Here is a 19892-nt window from a genome sequence, read left to right on the forward strand (position 1 = left end):
GGACCTGGCGGGGTTTTTTCTATTGGCTAGCTACGCAGGACGGGGAGGGGGTGGGGCAGGGAAAGGGGGAGGCGGTGTAATCACCTATCCTCCACCTTTCCCTGGGTGGCGGAGTTTGTTTTGGATGTTGCCAAGTTTGACTGGAGTTCGGTATTTTTTCGTTAAGTTTGGGGACTTGGGGAATGGGAGCGGGGAAAGGGTAACCAGTTTGGGGGTTACATTAGAGGGTAGTTTGGTTACAGTTGCAAAAGGACAGAAAATGGAATATTCATAGGATCTAATGCAGTTATATATTGGTATGTTGCGGGGTGGGGGATTTTATCATGTGGGGATCGTAGGGGTGGGGGGAGAAAAACAAAAGGGGGTCAGGTAACTCGATGTTTAGAGAGGTTTTAGTTTTGTAAGGCAGTTTGCCAGTTGGAAATAATGTGATGTGCACCTGTTTCAATAAAGCGGCCTTTTACACACAAAAAATGGTAGTCGGTCGTGCTTGCCTCCCTTTCTCCCTCCCAATTAAATAGTGAGGAACTATTTTATTTAAAAAGACATGGGGTCTGCAGCAACTGCCTTGTGATTATTAGTACGGCCAAGAAGCCTCTTTAAAGATGAAAATTGTTGAAATTGTTTGGCTAACATAGCAAGAAGTGATCCAGAATTATTTATGATTTCATATAAAGAATACTCAATTTGAGGGTACCGGGCGTGCTGCACATAAAACAAGATGAATACACACGTCAATGTTGCAAGATATTGTCAAAAATGACAATAAACGATGAGAAAGAAGGTCAAAGTACTAATTCTTTTGACGTACTAGCAGGGTGTTAGTAATAGTTTTACAGGGCTCAGGGTCAGCCCAGTTTACAGTAGGAGGAGGTGTATTGAGAATGCACAGTTATACAATTGTTGCGAGTGCAGGTCATGCTTGACAGGTCTCTGCCACACTAGAGCACAAGCGGCAAAGAACTAACAGTTCCAAATAAAAGAAGTGGGGGAGACTTGCACAGTAGCTCGAGTTTTGCACACTTTTTCAAAGTACAATCCATTTCTTAATTGTACTGTATAGTGCATTTTTATTAGTTGCATTTTTATTAAATGTCCTTAGAACGCCTGGTGATACTTGTTAACTAGTAGAAATTATGCCAGTACTGCGAAAATGTATGTTCGATCAGTGATATTTGGAATAATGGCATTATTTAGTACCCGCGCTAATGCTACATTTCTAGCAGACACGCCTAATTTTATTACTGAAAAGATTAGTGGCCAGATGTGCAGTGTTGAAGGATTAGTTGTGATTTTATGCTGGCTGTATTTCTTCCATAATGAGTCTGTTGCAAAAGCCATTGAAATCAATGTGATGTATTTGCAACAAAGCAGATCTTGCACAGCATTCCATAATGCATTAGTACAAATGGGCACTTAAGACACCAAAGAAAGGCACCACGCTTTATTAACATTTCACAGTTATGGTCACATGCAGAGAATTGAATGCGTACCTTTTACTACTGGTGTTAAGAGTTGTCATGGTTTGTGGCTTACTGACAGGACATATTTAACATGATCAAATGAGAAGTGACCTTACTATCAAGCACCCTGATCAATGCCAGCCGACAAAACGTGTTCCTCTTTGATATGGCATTAGAACACGATAGGTTTATCCTATGCTGTCCACCCTCAAGCATTTCAGAGGTTTGCTTATGGAAGGACTTGCTGCCCTTTGACTCTTACTTCCAGCGTGTTGGGTTCTTGTTACAAGCACATAGTGTGTCCACTCAAAATCAGGTTGATCCTAAGAGGGCTTGTAATTTTGCTGCAGAACAGGTAACTATCTTGAAAGCGAAAGTCCTCTCCTGTTTGCTATTAACAGTGCAGATAAATGTCCTGCCTAATGTGACATGTGCCTGGCTTTGGAGGTTTGAGGAATCCGATTAGTTTCCTAATTTCAAGAAGGGATAAGTGCTCGCATTTGGGAACCGAATGACCTAAGTAACCCCCTGCAGGATTGGGCAATGTTAGGTATTATGTACGCTAAACGAAATGTGGCCAAGGCCTGATGATCCCCTGTGTCTCCGCGCTCAGAGACTGGAGCACGGATTTAGACTCTTCAATGGTTGCTGAAAAGGCAGTATATTTAAATCGGAAATGTCCGCGAAAGTGTGGGGCAATTTAGGGAGCCTGGAAGGAGCATAGAGGAAATATTTGTGAACCACCCCAGTTAGACAGTGATACTGATTCGGATTGTTAGGGAAGGGAGACGGGAATATCCAGGATTGAAGGGCTGATGATGATGAGATATGCTGATGATGATACTTGTTTTCTCTTGCGAGCATATAGTGCGCCCACCACATGTCATCATATTAACTATGCACGATTGATAAGCACAATGTATACCTTGAAAATGTCCAATGTTCACTTTTCTTCTCAATAAAAATTGTTTAAAAAAAAAAAAAAGGAGGGATAAGTGCAGTTACAACACTCTCTAGTTTAGCCTATGATTGAAAGCACGTGTGCTGCAAATAACAATCACGAGTATCAATGACAAGCGACAACAGATTTTATATATGTTTCTCAAATTTGGGCCTAAAGTCATCCAATCTACAATTACAACACACTAAAGGTAAGACTTGACAATGATATATCGAATAGAACATGTTGCGTAGGACACTGACACTAATTTGCGCGGTCTCTTTGTGAGTTGATGAGATACAATACATAAAGTAGTTGTCATCGCCACTAGGAGTCACATTCAATTGGTGCTGTGTGCGGCCCTTCCACTTCAAAGTTCTTATGCTTTTACCTTTGCAGAGGATGCTTTTCACATTTAACGTCAGGTTAATTGTATTACCCTAAACTTGATAGCCATGTTTAATTTCCAAGCGCGTCTGCTAAGATCATTGCTCTGGTTAGTGTTATGAAGAATCAGAACAGTAAACAACTGCAGCCAACTTAAGTTACATAATATTAGATAGAGTTACTGTAGTAACTGTTTTACTTCCAATCTGTAGCTAGGGGTTTCCCCAGCCAAATCACAGTTTTCTAGTAAAAGTAGATTAACTCATGACTAAAGTGTCACCCCTTCTTGCTAGTGACCCTAGGTTCCCGTGAGAGGAAAGCAGGATCCTGTCGGGGAACTGTCCCTGTTGTACGTGCCTCCCTCTCTCCCACTACCCTCTTACTTTATAACCCCTACATCCCCTATCATGGCTGCGCTTGCAAGTAGGAAGAAAAAGAGATCCTTGCTTGGGAATTGCCAAAGGATTGTACCCTCCCTTCCTCGCTGTTTGACCCTCTGTGTCTGCCTTACATACAGGAACCTGGTGTTCTTCCCCGCCCTCTCCCAGGTAAGGCTTGTTTTGATTGATTACCTGGAAACAGGCAAGAGCTTCAGGCATTCTGACCACCTCAGATTGGCTGTCATTGGAAATGTAGGTTCTCTCATCCCGCCCCTTTTAAATTGTGACCCATCCCTTCTTTCCCCACACTCTGTTATGGCACTGAGCTCTGCTGTCTACAACGTATGAGACAGAGGTTCTCTCTCAACAAAGCTTTTGCTGTCTAGCATTTGTGGAAAGAGATCTCTCTTTGTGCTGTGTGGGTGAGCTTGCCCTAAGGTCACTCACAACAAACCTCCACTTTGGAATTAGGAACGAATAGATTTTAACCAGAAGCGGGATTTAAACTAGTCCTGTTATGGACTAGGATACATGGCAGCAAAATCCTTGGACATCATACTGAGGGAGTAAAAGAGGAGAAAAATGTCCAGCATACCAGCTCCTTACTGTAGAAGATGCATTTACAAAAAACAGTTGCTGTTATCAGTGTGAAGGAATCTCGGTCATACTGAAGGGGGCACCATGATTGTGTTAACTGTACCAGGCATGGACTGAGAATCAGCAGCGGTGCGTCCATTGGGGCATAGGGGCGTAGCCCCACTAAGCCTGGTGGACGCACCTGCAGCTGCGACAGTCACACTCTCTGACTCTGAGTCAGAGTCAGAGAGAGCATCTAAAATGAAGCGCAGCTCAGCGCTTCGGAATCGGGATCGGGACAGACACGATGTAATCGGGAGTGCGCAGGGGGTGGGGCTGGCCTGGTAACCTGGGTAACAAATAATAACAACAAATACCTGCGACTCGAGTTGGCTGCGCATTCAGGGCAGAAACTTGCCCGCGCATGCGTATTACCGGCAATTGAATTGACCAGCACGGACCGAAGAAGGGGCCCAGGGGGGGGGGGGGTGCGTCTTTAACCAGTTGATTGAGAAGGCACCGCGCCAGGGCGAGGAGTCTGTGGGCCCCCCTAGCCAATCCTGGCGCTTATGCAGCCCCAGGATTGGCTAGTCCACCCCGCGCTGAAGGACAGGCAATCCACTATTGGATGCCGGGCCCTTCATGGACATGGCCAATCACTGTGACTTCAGCATGTGAAGCCATTCAGTGATTGGCCATGGCCATTCCGATTCGGGGACGTGGGCGCGGTGTAGTAATTAGTTAAGTTGCAAGTGGGGGTAGGGGGCCGGCTCTCTCTGTCTCATCGCGACTCACCACGTGAGCAGCTTAGAGAGACTGAGAGAGCGACATTGTGCTGTGCAATTATTTGAGTCAACTAGACGACTACTCTAACTCTACTCTGAGAGTGACTAATAATCGACGACGTCATCAATCATCAATCCAGGCATCGAGTCGCCATCGGGCTGACTGACTTCGAAAAAAGTAAGTGACGGACGGTGTGCAGCCAGGTCGCGCTTGGGGCCTTATTACTATATTTAACATGTCTAACGGGGCTGCATAAATCAGCGGCGACAGCACTCGGAACCCCACCTAGACTGCAATATGAGTGTTTTTAGCAGGCTTTCAGTTCGCTCTCATTCCATCAAGCTATATTTCTGTTGAATGCTTTGGTAGGACTTTATCGCTTTAATTAAGGCCGCAGCTCACAGTGAAGGTTTCATGAGGCAGGTCTGGGGGACGCGAGGCCTTGCTTGGCTCGCATCCTCTTGACAGGATGCAGTTTTCCTTGGCAGTAACATTGTATGTGAGTGTGTGTTTTATCGTAAACCCCCTTTCCCTGTTGTGCCACGGCCAAGCTTCCAGGATAATAAATGTGAATATTTTAAGGGCCTGTCAAGTTGAGGGATTACAGTCACGGGCAGTTGATCGTTTTCCTTCTGGTAATCCCAGGTTAATGTTGACTTGCTTCTCCGTAACCACAGCCTGCCTCTTCATTTCCTTAAATGAGGCATAATGTCCTCTTGTGTTTCATAAGTTCAACAAGTAACACGGAGTACCTGTTTACAGTCATGGATTATTGGAAGTTTGGTGTGGATTACTGCCAATATGATTGAACGAGTCCCTTCACACAGGAAGGAATGCTGTGAGACCCCGTATGAAGGCAGAAATATCCTAGTGTTTAACAACCTTGCTAAATATTCCATGAAGGAAAATTGTAACCGAGGGGGGTGCGGACCGCAGCACCGGGTGTCACCCCATCATGGGGTGACACCAATCTGGTTACGCTGCTCTGGCTCGCTGTGTAATAAAAACACAGCAGGAATACTGTAATTCTCACGGGCAGCATCATTCATTTCAGCAGCATGGCACCTGAGTGGCCTTGGGCGCTGCCGAGTCACCGCCAACCCCGAATTGCAAATGCCAGGGATGGAGACTGTCCAACAAATATTCCAAGACAGTACTCCAGTCGAATAACTATGCTTAGGGGGCGGAAGGGTAGTACTAGTCGCGCTGTGATGTTTGCGCGGTATTACCCCGGCCGGCAGTAACTTTCGCTCAGTGTACTTGTGAAATTGATCTCACCTTTAAACACTTCAAATGCCTTGGTGATAGCTCTCTCTACTATAGAGTGTAAAATCATCCACCAAAAAGGGACCTCAGTGTTGTCATTCAAGGTCTTCGGTCTTGTACTTTTGCATTCAGATCTCGGCAAAGTCTTGCTCTGCAGCCTCCAAAACTCTACATTGGCTCTTCTTTGGGACCATAGCATGCAAGGTAAAGGGCCTGAAAAAACCTATGAGCCCTCCATCATCATCTTAACAGAACTTCACTGGCTCCAATTGCAAGCTCGTCCCAAGGCTAGCAGCATTATCTACGAAGCCATCTCGACTGACACCTCTGCCTATCTGGCAGACCAGTTACTATCTCGAATGGCTTCCAAGTTCCCGCACAATTGCAGAAAGGACAAACTTAGGTTCGAGACAAAGAAGCGCAAGAAAATAAAAGTGACATGCCTTCTCCATATGTGCACTGCAGGAGTCCCGAGAGGCCAGTTACTGTGCGGGTCCGTGGTTTCTGCTTTAGTTTATTTTGGCTGCCTGCAGGCCTTGCTGGGTCTTATGCACAGGACGGTGTTTTCGCCGATATTACACCAAAGTGGGGGCTGTTTGGGGGCACGTTAAATGGTTGTGCAGCATTTTGTTTTATTTGCTGCTCTACAAGTTTAAATGCACAATCACCAACACCTGTACCTTTCAAAACATAATTAGAGCGTATGCTATAGCAGGCAGCAGCTTTCACACACCAGCGGTCGAAGGGTGCAGGCAGCGAGGGCAACTGACCTATCTATACTTAAAGTGAGTGGGGCAGGGCACCGTGGCCAAGACTGCAGAAAAGGGGCAATACAATTAATGAATGAAGCCAGGAAAGTGCTTCCTTGCCTGGACGCTCCAGAGACGTTTTTTTTCAGTACATTGCTCGAGCAGGTTTAGCTGCACCTTCCTGATCACCTTGTCTGGCAGTAACTACTAGACCAATTATACATTGATAGCTGCACGTGGACATCTGTGCTTGTGTCCCGAATGGGGTGCTAAAGTCAGCCAGGGTCAATGGCAGTTTACGGCGCCCTTTCGGCCTCCAGAGACGCCAGCACAGGGGCTCTGGATCAATAAGGCCTCTTGGTGCTATTAGCATACAGAGAAAGTTAGCTTTATAAAGTGTCAGTCCAAACGTCTGGGGTAGCGGAAGTAACATCATGCACGCTTTGATCCCAAATGATGCCACATGGCTAACCCGTTTTACCACTGTTACCTTTTGAGTGAGGAAAGAGAAAGAAAAAGTTTACTAGAGAGGAAAATGGAAAATGCGACAATGGGAAGGAGGGAAAAAGCAAGAAAGAGGATAAAAGGGGAGAAGGAAGGAAAGAAAGAACATGAACCACACGTTCACAAAATTGTATTTTATGATGAATATCTCTGGGCTACTGCTTTTTACTATGTTAGTGCCCTTCCATTTCTACCACTTTACAGCAGTTTTAAGATCTGAGTTTTTCGTTGCCCAAATTGGTGTGATGTCTGTTATTTATATGTTTTGCACTTCTTCATTGCTTGAGTTTGCTTGCTAGAAAGTGTCACTCATAATTACACTTCAATTATGAAAATGTCGCACGTTAGCAATCGGACACCTTGGCAGCTATGGTACTGTGCATTCACGAGTTAGACCCAGTACCGGCTTGCACAGGTATGAGCAGAGGGGTGGGGTGGTGGAAGCCGACAGACTACAGGTTAAGCAATATTACATTTTATTTTTTTATTTTACAGAGTTTTATATAGCGCAAACTTGACCCGAATCGGATATCATACAGAGTTTTATATAGCACGTACTTGACCCGAATCGGGTATCAGAGTGCTTTACATAGCACCAGTTGCATTACATGAAGACACATTCATTTTTTGATAGGCACGGGGAGATTAAGTTACTTGCGTAGAATCACAGGATGTTCAGCGTCATTGCCGAGACTCGAGTCCATGCGGTAAGTCGTGAGGGGGTGACACCATGAGTTACCCGCACCGGGTGACACCAACCCTAGTGACGCCACTGCACATAAATAGCAAGAATCTTCACTCCTTATTTGCAGCTCATACTTGCTTATCACTGCTCATTTATTTCAGGTGCAAATAAACGGATGCTATCTTTTCTGTGCACCTCACGGCCGCGCATCTTTACAGTGTGCCTCTAATGCCACTATGTATTTCAGCTAATGTACCGTATTTGCTGTTTGTTGTTTTTGAATTTAAATAACAATGTTAACATAGGTAGCACACCCAAACGCCAGAGCATTCAGACTGAAGATTAGGCTTCAGTTTTACGAATAATGTTCAGGTCTCGGGCGAGTCTCCCTGTTGCAATGAGCACCGAGTTGAGAGTGCCGTGCCTAACTCACAAGGACTTTTGGAAGAAAACTCTTTTTACATCCATCAAACATCTTATCTAGACAACAAACAGTATGGAGATTATGACGGGACAGGGTATCATTTCATCTGTGCAACCCTGATAGCATTTGTGTGGTCTTTTCCGTATTGACGTTTCTTTAATTGATAACGCAGACCAGGGCGTCAACAAAGGGGATAGATCATCCAAATGATGCTACCATTGCATTTTAATCTTGTGTAACATATTGTGCACTGTCTACAGTTGTTATAGAATTATGGCAGATATAGTGTTTGGGATGAAATGACTGATTCTGTTTTATAATAATGTTGTATGTAATTTATATGCGAGGAAGATATTTTAATGTCTTTATGTGTCTCATCCACTGTTTCCTTGTCTTCTTATCCCTCCTCCCCCTTATTTTCCCTTTCCTTATGTCCTTACATTCTTCCTTACTTGTTTTAATCATTCCTTCAAATCATCCTTCCTCCCTTCCTTTTCCCCCCCTATGCTCCCTCCGTCCCTCCGATTCCTTTTGTCTATTGAAATTTCCCTGTTTCTCTTCCCTCCATCCTTCCTGCTCTTCTCTGTTCCTCTTTTCCTTGCTTGATTTGTTTCTAATTCTTTTCACATTGACGGCTCTATCTATACCATTCAATCTCTGACATTGCTCCTCTCTGGCTGTGTAAGCTCGAGGAACCATGGAAAAGTTCAACATTAATTCAGTCATTAGTCACTGGAAAAACGTTTCTGGTAGCAATTACTGTTTTAATCGTATGTACGAATTTTTAATCACCAGGCATGCTTTACTTTTAATTACTAAATTGGTAATTTCATTTGTATCACTTCTCAGAAATGCAAAGAGATGGGGCTGCGCCAGCTCCTCTGTAAACGTGCAGTTAACACAGTCAGAAACATGGCTGCATTTCATAGTCAGGCAGATGTTGTGCTTCTTAGCATCTTACATGCCTATCAAAGTTCTGAACCGAAGACTCAAGGTTCGAGGGGGCCACACTTGATATGGTGGCAGTACTGAATTGCAGAGATGGGTGCATGAACGTTAGAGATTCCACTTGATGTGTGGTTCACTTACAGTGGGGCCTGCTAACTGACAACCCACTGGAATTATGTGACTGTGCGGCTGCAGCAATGTTAGCATATTTATAGATTTGCTCCATTTGCCTCATAATCCATCATCTGTTACATAATCGGCAGAGTTTGACCAATAAATATTTGTTTCTAGGTAAAACAGTTCCAAAGTTACTAAAAACGCATCTGCACGTGATTCCTCGCAGTAGTAGGACTTTTGCGCGGTCACCTTTCTGTTGTTTATTGTTATATTTGGGAATTGAACAGTATTACTGAGGTGCACCCAATGCCCAGACAGTGTTAAGAAGTGTAAAAGTACAAAATAACGAAGTAAAGCTATTAAAAATTGTGCAGCAAACCCGCAAAACTATCCTTTTCTTCATATTATTGCACTGCACCTTATACGTTGTACTTTGATTACTGACAGGTTTATCAGCAAACAACAAGAGGACCCCAACCTCCTTTGCTGCTCTTTCATCCTGGCTACAACCCAGCAAACACCAGTGTTAAAGAAAGGTAAGGAAACTGATGCTATATATTTTTTTACATGGGAGTTAGGGCTATGTATCTGGTCACTCTCCAGGCCCTCAGGCAGTGTCTCTTTCAGTGCCTCCAGCAACCACTATGGCACAGAGAGGCAGGAGGTAATACAGCTGTATTTTAGCAGTCATTTTGTGGGAAGGGGAGCTGTTGGAGATGTATATTGTTTCCCTGTTTTCCCCTTGTGTGCCATTCGTTACTCTACAGTCTTATAGAGTCGGAAGGCCGTAGGGGAAGACTGTGGACTTTTCTTCAAGTTCCTGGCGCTCCTGCGGAACGAGCCTGGCAACCATTACACTGCTGTGCAACTTCTTCTACTCTTAGAGCTGAGATTTCCATGAAAGTCTTATAGTCTGAATTCAGCACCTGAGCATAATAGGGCGGAATGTATGAAGCACTGTGGTTATACTGAATAAGCAGCTACCTATGTTATGCCATCTATTAATGTAATAACTGCACTTTCACAATTGCTTTATTAACCTTCCTGCTTTCTCAAATTTGCTTGAAAATGCACGATTTTTCTTCTTTTTTTTCAAAATTTTCTCGGGGGGGGGGGGGTAACCCCCCAAACCCCCCTTTTGGGGTTCGGGCTCGCTCGCTCCGCTCGCTCGCAACGGTGCTGTATGATAATCACTTTCTGCCCCACCACTTTCAAATCTCACCCACCGCCCCTGCTGAGAATGTGGATAGACAATCGTCAGGATACAAAAGTAAAACCACTGTATGTAGGAATTACAATTCCTCTGCAGGAAACCCCAATTTTAATTTGATATATTTAGTTTTATTACAATTTAGTATTAGGATACTCTTAGTTGCTACATCTGTTAGTCTGGGAAGTGGATCTGAAACCAAGATCAATGCAGCTACTGTGAGCAACCGAGGGTAACAGATGGCTATTCAAAGTTTACTATCCCGTCTGTTGAAGCTATAGGATTTATAGCCTCACACTAAATTTCAAGAGGTCCCATTTGAGACCTGCAAGGAATGCTGTAGATTTTCAGAACAGGACATGCTCATAACTGCCGGCTTAAAATGTATGTGTAAAGCTTCGTTCAGGTGTCAGCGGTATAAAAGGTGGGTAAATTGAAACTTATTGCACAGTGACTCCTTTTAGCCCTTTAAAAATGTTGTAATAATTTTAAAATGATGTATCTCATATCGACAATATATATTTTTTTATGTTCACTATATTATTTTTCTTGTGACAGTCTACATTTAATAGGATAATTGCTTACCCTGAATTAGTTTTGTTTAACTTTGTAAAGTTGATGTTGGACAGCTCTGAGCATGCTATAAAGGTAGTGGGACGTCATATTTTACACATAATAGTGTATTTATCACAAAACTTTGTTTTTAGTAAGTGTCATACAGAGTTCAGAAGAGAACAATAAACAGTATGAATGGAGGAGCAAAATCATTAACAGATTAAAAAAAAGTCCTTATGAGCAGCCATACGTGCAGCGGAAGGAAAAAACATAACTGGAAAATTTAATACGAGCAGCACTATAACAGCAGATGGATGAGAGGGCAGACGTGATAAGACTTTAAAAGCTGCCAGACTGTTAATATTTATGTATGGATGACTATCCACTATGGCTGATGTTTTTTAAGTTTGTGCTAAAAATAAGTGAATTCCATCCCTAAACCACTATTCAGGATCCAATTATTATGCACTGAATATGTGGTCACTCCCTGTCACGGCTATTCTAATTGGATGCTAGTAACCTACTAGAATGGCCTTAACACAGAGCACCGTTCTGATGATTACTCAAAAGAGTAGCTAATCAGATTGCGTAAACAATACTCTGTTTCACTAGTGCTGATTGGCCACCACAGAATAATGGTGCTTTGCTGACCCCAATATGGGTAGCGTTTTTGGAGTCCAGGGAGGAGTGGGCACCCTGTCCACAACTGGTTTTCAGTATCTGGACACAAATACCCGGCTTTTCTATACCCCGTCTACAGAGCAGATTTTGATGGCTTTCAAAAACACCTCCTGGTCCTCAGATGATCTAAAAGCAATAGAAGTTAAGGCAGAGGCCTGCCAAGATGGCAAAAGTCCAACACTGAATGTAGAGAGCTCTGCATGAGTGGCCTTGCAAATTCATGACGTGGCTCCAAGGAGAATATAAGGGCTGCTTGTGGTGTCAGATTGGAGCTGCTTTGAAAGATCTCACAGGAAACGTGGAGGTAAGGAAGCATCAGGACCTAAAGTCATTACCTCATATTGTTTGATGGAAGAGGTGCCCGATGGCTTGAATGTTGAAGCAGATCGTCTATCTAGTGACCAATGGAGGGTTGGTGAGGGCATAAAGACCAGCATCTGAGGCACAGAATTCTAAACAGAAAATTAGCTGAAGGAAAAAGATCAGATGATAAACATCTTCCTCGCACCACAGTGTAGAAGGTACTGGTGGCCTGAGTTAAAACCGGGGTAATCTTGGAACATGAATGGATACATCTACAAATTAGGTGACTCTTCAAAAGATTGATAATCCAGACAAGAAAAAGAGAGTGACAGCACATCTCTATACACTCAAGAGGAGGTTGCACAAACAGAAAAATAAATGATTATGGGAATGGATTAATCTAGGGTTGAGACTTACAGAATACACAAACCAGAGATCCGGGTTGGTGGAGTTTATGCAAAAATACTGGCACTGAAAACCTGTCAACCTAAAACAGTATGTAGTGCCTTGCTGTAAAATGAATGCTTTAGACAGCCAATAAACGCAACAGGAGGAAAGTATTCATAAAAAATAGTGTTGAAGATCTGGGGATTAAGCATAAGGCTAAGACCCTATTGGCATCCTTCCTTGCCGAAAGGACTCAGGTGGTTACCATAGGGCCTTTTCAGTCTACCACCCTGTCCCTGCCATGCGGAGTACCCCAAGGCTCATCCCTGAGTCCGACACTTTTCAATATATACGTGTCGGACCTTGCCAATACCATCAGAGCTCATGGGATGAGCCTTACTTCCTATGCTGACGATACCCAGTTGGTCTTGGCCATCAGAAATGACGGACAAAAAGTGGCTGATAACTTCAATCTGGGCATGCAGGCTATAGGAAGTTGGATGGCCACCAACTGCCTTAAATTGAACTCGGATAAGTCCGAGGTGGTCATCTTTGGACACTTATCCCCAGATTGGTCTTCCCGCTGGTGGCCACAGTCCATGGGTTCACCGCCCACCCCAGTCAGCAAGGTGAGGAACTTGGGTGTCATGGTTGATGACAGGCTTACTTTTCTTCCTCATGCAAATCAGATTGCCTCCTCCGCATTTTATAAACTACGAATCATCAAAAAAATCCTCCCTTTTCTCCCTATTTCAGCTGGCAAAACCTTGATCACGTCCTTGGTCCTATCCACCTTGGACTATTGTAATGCTCTATTCCTGAATGCCCAAGAGAGAGTCCTCAACAAGCTGCAGACCATTCAAAATGCTGCTGCCCGACTGTTGGGTAACATCCCCAAATTCCAATCAGTCTCGAGCACTATCAGAGAGTTGCATTGGCTCTCCATTAGGAACAGAACTAAGTTTAAGGCTCTGTGCATTGTCTATAAGGCACTGCACAACCAGGGACCAGCCTTTCTGACTCAACAACTTATTCCCTACCGGCCCGCTAGGTCCCTGCGGTCCTCTGATCTCTTCCAGCTGGAAGTACCCCGCACCAAACTGGTCTCATGGGGTGACAGAAGATTTCTTGTTTCAGCACCTAAGCTCTGGAACTCCTTGCCGCTAATCATAAAGAACAGCCCCTCCTTGTGGTCCTTTCGAAAACAACTCAAAACTTGGTTATTTGACCAATAATTAGTTCTTCCTTAGGGCTGAATTTAGCAGATACCAGCGCCGAGATGCCCAAGGGCCTTTGTAGCGCTTTACAAATGTTTAAATAAATAAATAAAACTCCTATAAAGTAGTACATTTTATTTCATTTAATTTACAGGACCTGAACACCGCTAGAGCACATTACTAGGGAACGATAGGTAAATTAAATATGGAATTGTGGATATGCCAATCAAACCATGTTTAGGGGAGTGAGAACAAGCACTTTAGAACTTGTTAGCAGATGTAAGGTGCACAGAGTCCTAAGACAAACAGAAGCAAAACTCTAGCAAAATTGGACACAGGAAGGCAAACAATTTGAGGGAAGGCAACTCTAAGGCTGTCAGGTCTAACAATGTTTTTTCATTTTGCAGCGAAAAAACGTTTTTCTCTATTTTTAACTGGTTCTGGAAATGTACCCCTCCACAAATGCAATGTATTGATATCTACCACTGTCACATGAAAGGTAAACAGTTTACTAAAGAAACCGGTAGTAGACTATCCTTTCAGCTGGTAAGATTAGGTTTGACTTATCTGATAGAATATGGAGGATTGAGAAAGGTTACAGCACAACTGTGTGTAAGTGCCCTGGGCTGCTTTAACTCATCTTCAGATCCCTAGCCTAGCACTGGCTATTACGTGCTAACAAAATAGCAAAGTTGTACATGAATGAGCAGAGCCCATCTAATTACCATGGGTGAGTTACACTCTGGTAAATCAGGTAATGCGGCCCTATGACAGTTCAGTCCACTCACTACCTAGAATTGTTTGGGAACCCCTCTTTTGTCAAACACACGTTCAGTCAACACATGCCATAAGCCATTGGGCAGAATTGCCAGAAAACCAGTTGTGATTTTAAAGCACCGGGCAGACCGAGCTTTGAATATGGGTTATGGTTCATCTTGGACATTTAAGGGCAGTTATTGATCAGTCTACCCACCTTGGTTCTAATGTGATTGGCTAAACAAACGTGCAGGTTAATTCAAGTCTGAAAGAATAGCAGCATGTGGAGGAAACATCATAGGAGACCTGGGGAATCAGCAGACAGATTTGCCTGCAGTAGATAGCTTTGTTTTATTTTGTATCATATACCACGTTGCTCCTGTGCAGGGGACAGAAATCCAGGCCATAAGGCTTGTGTAAAGAGAATGTGCAAGATTCATTTAACAGCAAAGTACCAATACACGCATGGGCCAACATTATTTTGCAGGAAATGGCAATGTTTATTACTCATTTAAATAGAAGATCCCTAGTATTTATCTTTAGTATATAGTGCGTGGGATTCTATCGAGAACCTTCCCGTTCCATTATTTAATAGACGTCTACATCTTTCTCTCACCCCTAGCCCCCAAAGGAGTCACAGTGGCCCCATGGTCTCTCTAAGGGACCCACACTAATGCAATACTAGTTTGCCCTAGCAGCAGAGATGTTCACACGTGTTCCCTTTTACATCAAGCAGAATGCATTTCAGGCTACATCAACCTTTATTCTTGAATTCACACATATCACCCACCCCTCGAGATGTCTACTAGCAACACAATGCTCAGGTACTCCTCACAGAAGGAATGCATTACACGAACATGCAAGGCTCAATAAGCATCTTTTTTCTATATTTTTATTTTAGGAAGACCAGAAAATGTGCCTGTTTTATGTAAAAGCGATCAGATTGTCCACTAGCGCGTGGATGCCCACATTAGGTTTATACCGTTTTAGAATCAAAATGAGGATACAGATGCTGTTGATGTAAAGAGAACTAAAGTGTTTGCCTTGTGTTCTGTCCTGCTATGTCAGGGCACAAGGCAGCACTGTTTATTACACCAATAAAATCTATTTACAATAGAAACAGCAAACTGTCTTATCTGCCCCCTTGTTCCCCTAAGTGAGTGAAGGTGGGTATGGGCATGCTGTGGCATGTGGAAACAGTCCGTGTGCCTGTCGTTTCACTTCCTCTTTGTTAGAGGATAACTTTAGCACTTGCATAAGGAAATCCTCCCTCACATGGACTACTTTCTTCATGCCTAACCCCAACCAAACAAGAGCCCTATCCCTCCTGTGCCTGCTTCTTTCAATGGACAAGGGTCATCAATGATGGCTGAATGATGACGCGCAGTCCAGCAACAGAAGCTTTGCATCCCATACGTGCTTCCACTGTCGGAAGCAGCCATGTTCAAATCTCCCACGGAAAGAAAAGCCTCAGATTAAAGAGAGGGGTAGATGTGAGGGTCGCTTGTGTACTCCAGCGCCAGGCTAGCACGTGTGGACTTGAGTAACATGGATCTGCATTTGTCAATCATTCTACGTGTGCCCCTGCGTGTTCTCTCGCCGTCTTGTAATAATCCGATTATGCAGCTCTTTCCCCAGTGGCCTCATTGGCAGAAGATATGAGCAAAAACGAAACAATCTTTTCTTCAGCCCAATTATGATGCGCTCACTGCCATGAGCACAGCAGGAGAAGAAATCACTGTACCTATGCCTTGTAATGCTTTGAGTAAAATCGTTTTCATTGGTTAATGCTCATTTAAAGCATTTTTATTCAGGGCAAGCAGCAGAAACAATCACAGAGCTCCAATATTGTTTGTCTATTTAAAGCCGTGGGCGCAGCACTAGTTGCATATTTAGGATCACGGATGGAAAAAGCAGGATTAATGACCCAAAGCGATCATTTATGATATACAAATTCACAGGGTGCCTTTCAAAAGAAATGTTGCAATCCAATTTCAAAACTACTAAAGTCATTGAAATATACTTCTGGGAAAAAAAAGTTTAAAACTGTGAGGCAGACGGAAAAAACTTTAAAACGGTGAAAAATGTGTAAAAACCAAGGCACAAAACAAATCCTGCTGTCCAGGGGTGAGGCGTTAGTGTGGGCAGCTCCCAAGCGCTACTTCACACCAGCTGTGGTTTAACTATCCGCTGGACATTTTTCATTTAAAATAATCGCGGGTCATCGCCATCATTTAAACCAAAAGTGGCTTTCAGATGGAGATTTATACCGGTTATAAATCCCGTTTACGGTTGATTTCCTACTCTTTCTAAACAAAGATGGTTACAAATGTTAATGACTGATCATAATACGTCCTGCCACTTATGTTGAAGGCAGTGAAATGACATAAGAACAGCTGTTCTGGTACATTTATGCTCGCAATGAACCCGAATACTCTTTTTTTTTTTCAAAAATAGTCAGCTAAAACTTTTTACATTGGCAAATCTCCTACACAAGTGTTGTGCATGAATACACAAATGATTCATTTCAGAGTCCTGGGCAAATGATGAGTCATGAGTTAAGCAACAGCATTAAAGCCCAGATCATGCAATGAGCCATACCTTAGGCAAGGAGTACTTTGGCAGCTTCATTTGCGCGAAACCTTCTTTTTTGTAGGATACATAGTAGTGCGGTCTCCCGCCCGAAGTAAGCTGAAATGGAAAATGCGATATTAATTGAATGCTTCTTTTGAGACATGATGCAATTTCAATACTGGCAAATTCAATGCAATCTTGAGAACCTTTGGGGCCCTGGGCAAGAGTTAATTAAAATAAGACATATGTACATAGTGCTTGAAATTTTAACTTAAATAGCCAGGTATTCGCAGAAGAAAATAAATACTCAGTCGCAGCTGGCATTGCCGCTACAACAGTAAAAATCAAAGGAAATAAACCACTATCACGAGAAATCGGATAATTTCCTCCTAAACTCTCTTCGTCCCGATTTGTTCAGTGGGAGAAATGGGACGAGGTGGGGCAAGGGAAAAGTGATACAGAGAAAAGTCCAGTAAGAGATAAGGCAGAGGGGAAGGGAAGGAGAGATCCAGATGTGATAGAGAGATAGGTGAAGCAGGGGAGCATGTAAGTTTAAAAGGAATGATGATATATCCAGGAAGAAAGGGACAGAAAGGTTGGAAGAGGAATATCGAAATGAGTAGAGTTTTAAAGTGAGTGAGAGGGGGAAGAACTAAAGATGGAGGCAAGATGATGTAGAGAGGAAGAGGTTGAGGTGCACAGAATGTTAAGGCAGATAGAGAGGTAAGTGGAAAGAAGGGAGTTAGAAGTAAAGGTGGACAGATTCAGTGGCGGCTCCTCCGCTATGGCAGAGTGTCGCCCCTCTGCTTACAAGCAGCATGAGAAGAGTAAATATAAAATGATAATAACTTTAAGTTATTATGATTTTATGTTTGTGCTGTTTTGCGGGTGGGTGGGTGGATTTGCTCTGCTCTTGGAGCAGGGCTGAAAGGAGTGGTTTGCACACTCCCAAGTGCGCAATGACTGTGTGGTCGGCCCTTTGGGGCCGCTCAAACGTGTCATGCTCACTTTCCCCATTCTCCATGCAGGCTGCATTAAAGCCCGCATGGAGGACATGCACAGGCCCCTATTCCATGGTTGAGCGGCAAACCAGGATGCTGAAAAACAATCACAATGCTGCATTGCAGTGTTGTGCTTGGTCAGGGGAGCCTGAGTGCCTACCAATCACAATGCTGCATTGCAGCGTTGTGATTGGTCAGTGGGGCCTGGCAGTTATTCCTGATTCTTGAGGAGAGCATGGGGCAGAGACGCAGGACCTGGCGGGAAGCTAAGTACATTTTCATTTTGTGGGGGTTTTGCGCTTCCTCGCGGACCCTCCCCTCATGACCCCCTGTGCCCAGAACCCCCACCCACACCCAACTCGGCCTCGCTACCCGTGAGCCATGCTGGCTGCCACTGGACAGATGGGCTAGTGAAAGAAGTAAAGAGAGATACAAGGTAGAGTGGTGAGATAGAGAGACATGCAAAATGAGGGGGAGGTATACTAATAAAGGTCAAGCACAGAGAACCGTGAGGCAGAGAGAAAGATAGAGAGGGGGGTGAAAGGTAGAGAGAAAGACGATGGTAATGAGAGGACAGAGCTGAAGTAATTAGACAGGTGAGGTAGACAAAGTGAATTGAGGCTCATACTGATCTAATGAGAGAGGATAAGGAAGAAAGATTGTGCCCTCGTTTGCCCCCTTCTTTTGCTGCCTTCGTTTTTTTCAATTTGTTTTTCCACAGGGCGACACAGCCGCCGCTGAGCCGCCCTCTGTCCTCCTTTCCCGCCGCTGCCTCCCTGCGGCCCCGCCCCCCTCCTGCCCATTCGCCGCCCCGCTCCCGCCACCCAGCTGCTCCTCCCTCCCGGCTCCTTCTTAAGGGGACAGCACAGAGGTGCAGGGAGCGACCGCTGAGCCTGTAACCAGGCGAGGTCGCCCCCACACACCCCTGCTACTGCCTCCATCAGCTGTGCCCTCGTTTGCCCCCTTCTTTTGCTGCCTTCGTTTTTTTCAATTCGTTTTTCCACAGGGCGACCCAGCCGCCGCTGAGCCGCCCTCTGTCCTCCTTTTCCGCCGCTGCCTCCCTGCGGCCCCGCCCCCCTCCTGCCCATTCCCTGCAACGCTCCCGCCACCCAGCTGCTCCTCCCTCCCGGCTCCTTCTTATGACGCCCATGCATACGGGCAGCGGGCGCGCCGATTGTGCGCCGAAGGCGCGCCAAAGGCAAGCCCATCTGCGCCCGTCCGCGCCTGGCACGCGCCCAGCGCCAGGACCCCTGGCCCCCGCCGATGCAAGACAACCCGACAGACCTACAACGCCGCCGCCCTCAACGCACTCAATGCCGGCCGGAACCCCGCCTGCTGCCGGGTCACCCCGAAACGCATCCACGGACCCTTCACCTGCAAAACCTAACCTGCAAGTTCACGTGCCTCCGAACCTGCACCGCACCCGCCAAGCCAAGCACCAGCAGCAACCACCTCAAGTGCATCCTGCTCAACACCCGCTCCATCCTCAGACACGCCGTGGAACTCTGGAACCTCCTCGACACAACATCACCAGACATCGCCTTCCTCACTGAAACCTGGATGAATGTCTCCTCAGCCCCCGACATCGCCATCGCCATCCCGGACGGGTACAAGATCATCAGGAGGGACCGCGTCAACCAGACCGGAGGAGGCATCGCCATCGTCCACAAGAACACCATCCGCATCACGACCGACTCCGATGACACCTTCGCCGCCGCCAAGCACCTCCACTTCCAGATGCACACCGACCCAAAGACGACCCTCAGAGGCACCCTCGTCTACAGACCCCCTGGACCACGCACACAATTCAGCGAAGACATCGCCGACTTCATCAGCCCGCACGCCCTCCCCTCCACCGACTACATCCTCCTAGGGGACCTCAACTTCCACCTGGAGAACAACAAGGGCCGCAACACGGCCGCCCTGCTGAACAACCTCGCCAACCTCGGACTCAAGCAACTGGTCAACACCCCCATATACTAC

The 19892-nt window shown here is 45.1% G+C and overlaps 1 protein-coding gene across 1 annotated transcript in view; it reads right to left on the reverse strand.

Moving 5' to 3' along the window:
* The window catches only part of LOC144752596 (VPS10 domain-containing receptor SorCS1-like), a 1975184-nt gene that overhangs the window by 881906 nt on the left and 1073386 nt on the right, over positions 1–19892 (reverse strand). The window contains exon 8 of the mRNA XM_078640477.1: positions 16936–17025. Within this exon, the coding sequence (XP_078496603.1) occupies positions 16936–17025 (90 nt within the window). The remainder of the gene's footprint in view (positions 1–16935; positions 17026–19892) is intronic.

The sequence above is a fragment of the Lissotriton helveticus genome, chromosome 5_1 (genome assembly GCF_964261635.1).
Source record: "Lissotriton helveticus chromosome 5_1, aLisHel1.1, whole genome shotgun sequence".
NCBI classification, from domain to species: Eukaryota; Metazoa; Chordata; class Amphibia; order Caudata; family Salamandridae; genus Lissotriton; species Lissotriton helveticus.